General features: G+C 50.9%; 1 protein-coding gene across 1 annotated transcript in view; it reads left to right on the plus strand.

The window, feature by feature from the left end:
- Gli3 (GLI family zinc finger 3) overlaps positions 1 to 3,918 on the plus strand; it is a 202,428-nt gene extending 198,510 nt beyond the window's left edge. Inside the window, exon 14 of the mRNA XM_048339418.1 lies at positions 719 to 3,918. Coding sequence (XP_048195375.1) covers positions 719 to 3,045 — 2,327 coding nt within the window. The 3' untranslated portion in view covers positions 3,046 to 3,918. The remainder of the gene's footprint in view (positions 1 to 718) is intronic.
- The last annotated feature ends 5,108 nt before the right edge of the window (positions 3,919 to 9,026 follow it).

Below are 9,026 nucleotides of genomic sequence, written 5' to 3' on the forward strand. Positions count from 1 at the left end.
TAGACTGTCCTGCCTGGGCTGGTTTTGAACTTTAATCCTTACATCTCAGCCTCCTGAGTAGCTAGGATTACATGTGTGAGCCACTGGTAATCAGTGCCAGCTGCCCCTTGCTTTGACCTGGGAGGGGAGGTGGAGATAGGAGGATCTTGGCTTAAGGCTGCTTGGACAAAGTTAGTGCCTGAAAAACAAAATGAAAAACAAAAGGACTTGAGGGTATGGCTCAAGTGGTTGAGCATTATTAGCCTGACAGATAGGAAGCTGGGGCTCACTCCCCAGTGCTATCAAATATATGTGGTTGCCAAATATATATGTCTGGGGGCTGGGAGTATGGCTTCGTGGTAAAGTGCTTGCCTGGCATGCATGAAGCCCTGGGTTCAATTCCACATAAACAGAAAAGGCCAGAAGTGTCACTGTGTCTCAAGCGGTAGAGTGCTAGCCTTGAGCAAAAGAAGCCAGAGACAGTGCCCAGGCCCTGAGTTCAAGCCCCAGGACTGGCAAATAAAAATAAAACATATATGTGTCTGTATGCACACAGGCCCAGCCTCCCCACTGGTATGCCTGCATATGCTGGAATGCCGGGTAGATTCATTGTGCCAGCATTCCCGGGGGTCCAGGAAGCTCCTGTGCGGTCCTGTTGGTTCCAACCTTGACAGAACGCACAGGCTCGGCCGTGGTGTCCAGCATCCTCCAGTCACACTCCTTTGTCCTCCTCCTGCAGGCACACAGTCCAGTACTACCTGCACTTCGGGTGGGCCGATGACTCTGCTCCCGGCCCGGAGTGACCTCTCCGGGGTGGACCTCACCATGCTGAGCCTGGTCAGCCGGAGGGACAGCAGTGCCAGCACAGTCAGCTCGGCCTACCTGAGCAGCCGCCGCTCCTCAGGCATCTCCCCCTGCTTCTCTAGCCGCCGCTCCAGCGAGGCATCCCAGGCTGAGGCCCGGCCCCAGAATGTAAGTGTGGCCGATTCCTACGACCCCATCTCCACCGATGCCTCGCGGAGGTCCAGTGAGGCCAGCCAGAGCGATGGGCTGCCCAGCCTGCTCAGTCTCACCCCTGCCCAGCAGTACCGCCTCAAAGCCAAGTATGCGGCGGCCACGGGCGGCCCGCCCCCCACACCTCTGCCCCACATGGAGAGGCTGAGCCTGAAGACCAGGATGGCCCTGCTGGGGGACGGCAGGGAGCCGGCTGTGACCCTGCCCCCAGTGCCTCCTCCCCGACGGTGCAGCGATGGAGGGGGCCACGGGTATGGCCGCCGCCTGCTCCTGCAGGACGGGCTGGGCAATGGTGTCCGGAGGGCCAGTGACCCTGTGAGGACCGGCTCCGAGGGCCTGGCCCTGCCCCGTGTCCAGCGCTTTGGTAGTCTCCACGGCCTCAACCCCTCAGGGGCACCTCCATTCGGTGGCCTCCATGGCTTCAGTCCTGCAGCCGGGGACAAGCGCAACCTGGTGTTGCAGAATTACACCCGCCCCGAGGGGGGACAGCCACGACACTACCCAGTGTCCCCCTGTCCCCCGAGCATCACCGAGAATGTCACCTTGGAGTCCCTGGCTGTGGAGGCCGAGGACGACCTGAATGAGGAGGACTTCCTGCCAGATGACGTGGTGCAGTATCTAAACTCCCAGAGCCAAGTGGGATGCGGGCAGCACTTCCCAAGTGTGGCATCTGAGGACAGCAAAGTGCCCCAGGGACCCAACGACTTTGACCTGGCTGGGCTGCCTGGTGGCCACCTGAGCCAGCAGTTCCGGCCAGTGGAGCAGCCCTGTGGCGAGGGCCGCAAGTCAGACTTGCCTATCCAGTGGAACGAGGTCAGCTCGGGGAGCGCCGACCTGCCCTCCTCCAAGCCCAAGGGCAGCCTGAAGCCTGCAGGTATGCAGGCCCGGGCCTATGGCGGCATGGTGGTTCAAGCACAGAGTCCATGGAGGGTCGGGGGCTGCCTGGCGCTCGGGGACAGTGGCAGTGCCTACGGGGTCCCGGAGCACGTGGCCACCCACGATGACCTGGGAACCAGCCCCGGGGGCAGTGCCCTCCTCGACCAGCCATACAAGGCCCCGCGGTATGGGAGCTGCCTCACTGGGCAGCCAGCACCCCCGGGAGCCCTGGATGGTGCCTGCAGTGCTGAGATTCGAGGGTCCAAGCTGAAAAGCACCACCACCATGCCAGGAAATGGGGTTCCTCTGGATTTGGGTCTGGTAATGGCAGCAAATGAGACACCTGTCGGCTCTGAGAATAGCCTACAGACCCCAGATCCAAGGGGCCAGGGCTACCCCACTCATCCGCTCCTGGGCGACAGCACGCACCGCCAGGGTGCGGGCCGGCCAGGCCCACTCAGGCCAGTGCAGCCTGGTGCTACCTCACATGCCAGTGTCTACCCGGGGCTCGGGAGTGGCCTGCCGGGGACTCTAAGCACTGGCAGCCACCTCACAAGCTCCACAGCCGTCAGGGGCTACCAGCAGCCATGTGCCAGCTACGGGGGCAGCAGGCGCCAGGCGCTGCCCAGGGGTGGCCTCACTCTGCCGCAAGGACCGCTGAGTGATGCAAGTCAGATCTGCAGGGTCAACGGGATCAAGATGGAGACGCAAGGGCCACCCCAACCTCTGTGTTCCAACACGCAGAATTACTCTGGTCAGTTTTATGACCAAACTCTGGGCTTCAGTCAGCAAGACACAAAAGCTGATTTGTTCTCCATGGCAGAGGCCAACTGCCTGCTCCAGGGAGCCCACGCAGAAAACTCAGAGTTACTCTCACCCGGTGCTAACCAGGTGACCAGCACGGTCGATGGCCTGGACGGCCATGACCTGGAAGGGGTGCAGATTGATTTCCATGCCATCATTGATGATGCGGACCATGCTAGCCTGATGTCTGGGGCCCTGAGCCCAAGCATTCTGCAGAACCTTTCCCATAGCTCCTCCCGACTCACCACACCACAAGCCCCCCTGCCCTTCCCAGCACTGTCTCTCAGCACAACCAACATGGCGATTGGGGACATGAGTTCTCTGCTCACCTCGCTGGCAGAAGAAACCAAATTCCTCGCCGTGATGCAGTAGGCACTAGGCAAGAAAGACTGCAGACATAGGATCTTGGGAGGTGAACAGTGGAACTGACTCCTGGATATATATATATACATATATATATTATATTTTTTTTCCTGGCTGTTTTGAAGTTCTTGTATGTATTTTAGCAACCTCATCTCTTCTGACTGGGATGTCTTTCAAGTATTCCTTTCATAGAAAAGGACTCTGAAAAACCCTAAGGTATCCTAGGAAGGAACTGTCTTCCATTTCAGTTTTGAATCAGTATTGTGGCACTCAAACCAACCTTTAAAAAAAAAATCCTGTATGCCCACTCTCTTTCTTTTTTTAGTAAACCAGTGTAAATGTATGATGTGCATGTTCTTTCTTTTAAGAAGAGAGGTTACCAGATAAATAGATGTGTTGTGCTTCTTGTTACTTCAAGGAAATGGAAGTTGTTGTGCGTGTGACCAAGGAATGCCATGTCAGCCTTTCTTATTTTCTTTTACTTAACCTCAGCATTTGGGGGGATTTGGATTGTTTTTTTGTTTTTGTTTTTTTATGTGTGTGTTTTTCTTTCGTCCCCACATTGGGCACAGAAATCAGAATAGAAAGAGTGGACTTGAAGAATCTTTTGTGGGTGCATCCTAGCATAGATCAGAATACATTCTCTAATTGATCTGGGTTCTTTGCCTAACTGCTGTCCCAGGAGTGGAAACCTGAGGCTCACCTGAATGAGAGTGTGGGTTGTATGATTCTTCATGTCCATTGTGTGCTTTGGGTCCGTGTGCTCAGGTCTCATTATTTTGCCTTCTTCTCTGTCTACCTTCCAGAGTGTTCAGGGTTTAGTGCTGAGTGAGAGGTGGAGATGGACAGCTGGTGATATTCAGATATGATGCGCCTTGGGTCTGTTAGATAGATTATAGATTGAAAGTGTGCAGTTAGTTTGATGAGTAGGTATTTTAAATTGGTGGATTAGTTTCATCACTTCTCCTATTATGGCAGGTAACTGAGAATTGATGATAAATAGCCCTAGGTCTATCAGTATTTAAATAGCCCGGGGCTGGGAATATGGCCTAGTGGTAAAGTGCTCACCTCGTATACATGAAGCCCTGGGTTCAATTCCTCAGCACCACATACACAGAAAAGGCTGGAAGTGGCACTGTGGCTCTAGTGGTAGAGTGCTAGCCTTGAGCAAAAAGAAGCCAGGGACAGTGCTCAGGCCCTGAGTTCAAGCCCCAGGACTGGCAAAAAAACAAAACCAAACAAAAACAGCCCCACGCCTGGATGTATCTTTTAACATTTATTTGGCCTACTGCAGCAAAGTGCTATTGCCTGCCTGCCTTTTCCTTCCTTCCCTCCCTTCCCTCCCTTCCCTCCCTTCCCTCCCTTCCCTCCCTTCCCTCCCTTCCTCCCTTCCTCCCTTCTTCCCTTCTTCCCTTCCTTCCTTCCAAAAACTTTTCCCTCCCTCCCTTCCTTTTTCTCTTGTGCCAGTACTGGGGCCTGATCTCAGGGTGTGGGCAATGTCCCTTAGCTTTTTTGCTTAAGGCTGGCACTTTACCTCTTGAGCCACAGCTCTTTGGTGGTTGAGAGTCTCACAGGCTGGTTTCCTACTGCAATCCTTATGTCTCAGCCTCTTTAGTATTTAAGAGTACAGGCAATCCTTATGTCTCAGCCTCTTTAGTATTTAAGAGTACAGGCATGAACTACCAGTGCCCAGCAACTGTTACAATATATTATGCACCCTATGTTAAGTGATTTCCTAGTCTTGTTGCAGAAGAGCTGTGTACATTGACTGAACTCGGGGCTAATTTTCTGAGATCATGAAAGAGATTTTCTGAGATCATGTCTTTCTTCATGCTTGTTTTTTCCTATGGCATGCTACACCCAGAACTTTAAGAAGTTAAATTACAGAGACATAGTTCCTGACTTAAACTAGTATCTCTACTTTTGTTTTGGATTCAAACATGTGGTTGCTACACATGAAACTTCTCTCCAGAATATTGCTTTTTGGTAATTTGTTTTGTTTCGGGTTTTTTTTTTTTTTTTGCCAGTCCTGGGGCTTGAACTCAGGGCCTGAGCACTGTCCCTGACTTCTTTTTTCTCAAGGCTAGCACTCTACCACTTGAGCCACAGGGCCACTTCCAGCTTTTTGTAAGTATGTGGTGCTGAGGAATCAAACCCAGGGCTTCATGTATACGAGGTGAGCACTTTACCACTAGGCCATGTTCCCAGCCCTGCTTTTTGGTAACATAAGCTATTAAAATATTCACACCTCAAGCTACCTGCTGTTTTCAGTCCCTGTCAGCCTCTGGAGGTCAGATTATTGCCAAAATGATTTGTAAATCCATTGAGTGGATTTTGTTCCCCTTACTCCCTGACGTTTTAAAATTTTTTATTCATTTTAATAATTTTTTGTTTATGTGGTACCAAGGAGTCAAACCCAGGCTCTGATGTATGCCAGGCAAGCACGCAACCACTATACCACATTCCCAGCCCAATTTCTTGACATTTTAAATTAGTAATAGAAAGACCAAAATCAAGTAAAATAAATAGATAACAGGAAGAATGTTAGGACCGTCACCTGTGTTTATTTTCTCTCCTTTGGACCAAGAATTTCATCAAGGAGTTCAACTACCATATTGGACTTGGTGTGAAGACAGTTAGGGTTTGTTTTGGTTACATGGGCCCCAGAACTGCAGGTCAGTGCTGCAAATTCTCCTCCATGCCTCCATCCCTCCCCTGTAGCTCCTTTAAAATCAAATGGTGGAACAGCACACATGCAAATCAGAAGTAACTACAGCTCCAAGCTCAGGACAATAGAATACCACTTTCCTCCATTGTTCCAACAGTTGGCCAAATCAGTGGTCCATTCTCCAAATCTCTCCCCCCTCCTCCAGCCCCACAATCCTCTGCTTTTAATCTTTTCTTTTTGGTCAGAGACTAGGACTTGAACTCAGTACCTGACACTTCCATTCACTGGTTAGCCATCTACCAACTGATCCATCCCTTCCTAGGGTTGGTTATTTCTCTTTTTTTTTTCTTTTTCTTTTTTGTTCTAGTCTTGTATTTCCCACTCCTACAATTCGACCCAGTCTCTCTTACTGTTGCTTTCAGAATATGGGGCCCAGGTTCTCCTGAGCTAGGGGAGTGGTTCGAGCTCCTCCAAATTCCTACACCACCAGCAAAGCTCTAGAATCATTGATTCTGTGTTTACAGGAGCTGGCATGGCAGGTGTCTTTTGTTGTTTGTTACTCTGGCTTCAGGTTAGTCTCTAGATTTTCTTTGCCTATTTGTTTTCTTTTTCATCCTTGGTTTCCTGGATGCTGCCTTTAGATTTGCAGGAGGTTTCTGTCTTTCATCTTGGATTTAGGTTCTTCTCAGTATGGAAATTCCAGAAGGATGGAGTGGAGGGAAGTTGGGAGGGTGGGAGATTGTGTACTTTCTAGAATTTCAGTGATTTGGCAAGATGGTTATATGGAAAGATGCCCTCTCTGTGACTAAATGGTATGCCAAGGGACTTGGGGTCTGGTCCCCTCTGGCCCCAGGACCCACCTGTACGCAAACCTTGTCTCCTTTCTCTGACTGCACTTAGATGGAAAATTTCAACTGACTCATGTTTACAGATTAATTTTTTAATTTTAAATACAGGCTTATCCATGGTACTCTAGTTTAACATCTTGCATTAAGCTTGGTTTCATTTTGTTTTCAAGCCATTTTTCATTTTCCTAAAGAATGAATTAAGTCCCCCTCCTCCCCACACTTACACATTGGTCTGGCCCCATCTAGAGACACCATGTTTAAATTCTTGAGATGTTTGTGCCTTATTTTCTGCATCCTGTCGATTAAAAGGACCAGTTGGTGTCGCCCAGTGTTGAGTCTGTAGGCCCGTGGCCAGGGCGCATGTGCGCAGCTATGGCCAAGCCATCTTGTCACCTGGTCCCTGCGTGGTTTGAATCTCATAGGAGAGCGTTGTTTTCTGAGAAGTTGCCCTGTGCATCCTGCAAATGTGTAAGATAACAAAATACAAGTTCTGGATTTGTGGGGTTTTTTTCACTTTTCTAGATTTTTTAAAAAAGAAAATGTGTAATCCTTTTTAAAAAGAAAAAAAAAACACGTGTAAATACATTTAAGTGTTGTAGGCCTCATGTTTGGGTGTGGCTGCTCCAGGCCTTCTGCCAGCCTGTGGTCCCTGGGCCCAGAGCCCACCCAGGCCCCAGCCCGCCAGGAAGAACTCAACCTTTGCTTTGGAACCACTTAGTCCTTTTGTAACAAATAAAAAAAATAAAAAAATGTTTCTTACAATGTCAATAAAAACTCTTTGTATTGAACCTTTTCTACTGGGTTGTCTATTTAATTCCTACCACTAGGAAGAGTACTGTCTTTGCAAACTCCACAGGCTATATTTAGGTCTGGACCCATCAAATCCCTTGAAGGAAGATGTGAGATGACCTTGCATGGAACGTGGGAGCCATGCCAGGGGTTGTGTCCTCATTGCCTTTCAAGTTGGTCTTCTAAGTTAGAACCCCAAGACTTCTCCAGACCTGTCACCCATCCTCTTGTGTCATATGGGGGGAGGGGAAGAGAGGGAGGGAAGGAGAGGCAGGCGTACCCTAGGAACCTACGGATGCCATTGTCTCCTTCGTGTAGTGCTGTCAACATCAATGTCTACCTCAGGTAAGACACGGGCCATGGATGAGGCCTGGTGGCTGTGATTGTGGGGTCCCAGTTCCCACATGGGGAGGAGGGCACAGGGTGGTGGAAGTTGAGGGAGCATTGACACATGAGGGGGAACTCAGTGGCCTCTTGAGCGGCTGGCCATGTGCCATACCACTCAAGCCATCCATAGTAGGACATGTGACTCCATGCACCCACCGAGCAGGGAAAGTGCTGCCAGCTGGAGGCCTGGCATGGAGGAGCAGGCATCCTCCAGAAAGACTCACCCTCTGGGGTGTCTCCAACTCCTGAACAAGGGAGTCAGGTCCAGGAAAGGGAGGTCCTGAAACTTCCTTATGACATTCCCTTTGCTTTCCCCTGTTCCTCTCCTTCCTCCTTCCCTCCCTTCTCCCTCCGCTTCCTGCTCCATGGGACTTGCCTGTCTGAGCTATCCCAAAGGAGAGAGGACATGGTTGGGGTTCAGGGGACAGCAAGCATAGGAATTCCCCGGGGACAAAGGTCTGTCCTGGGAGATGGGAGCCGGTGGCAGGTAGCCCAGGTAGGTCCTGGAAGGTTTGAGAGAAGCAACTTGCACAAGACACAAATGGTTAGCCACATGTAGGTGTGGGGAAGGCCCTGGACCTTGAAGGGAGCCTTTGGCTAAATGCAAAGGGAGGCCAGGATGGGATGGGTGGAAGAAAATCCCAAGAATCAATTGTGAGCACTCCCTACTGAGTTCCCACGGCATCTGGGGAAAGCAGTGAGGAGCTGTTGCCTTGAACCCTGGCCGGTACCCCCTCCTCTCCCCAGTAGCAAGGTAGCAGGTAAGCAGGCCAAGGGGCTGCACACCTTCCTGCCTATCCCTGCCCTCAGGAGACTGGGCCAGCCTTGCCCCGGCTGAGGCAGGGCTTGAGTGTGAGTGGGGGCGGGGGGAACTCAGCCCTTCATCTCTTTCCAAGTTGGCAGAGATGATGGAGTTCCTAATTGGTATCTGTGAGCTCTCTTCCCCATTACAAGAATCCTCCCATGAAATAACAGGCTCATTTCTCTACTTACTGCTGCCAAGGGCTTGGTGGAACTCAGTTTACCCTTCCTTCTTGCTCCCAGATTCCTTCTCCTACTTGACACTTCCCTGGTAGGCTTGGCCTGATGGCTAAGCCAGTGTGCCAGGCACACTAGAAATAACTAGAAGACTTTGCCAACCCAGATTGCCAGCCTCCCCTGCGGAAGTGGTTAGGTGAGCCCACAATGGCATAGGCGGTGGGTATGGGTTATCTGAACCATTCACCCCGCTTATGTAATGGGGTTTCTCTCTCATGCCCTGTCTAGAGATCCTCAGACATTGACAGCTAGAACCTAAT

The sequence above is a fragment of the Perognathus longimembris genome, chromosome 2 (assembly GCF_023159225.1).
Source record: "Perognathus longimembris pacificus isolate PPM17 chromosome 2, ASM2315922v1, whole genome shotgun sequence".
NCBI lineage: Eukaryota > Metazoa > Chordata > Mammalia > Rodentia > Heteromyidae > Perognathus > Perognathus longimembris.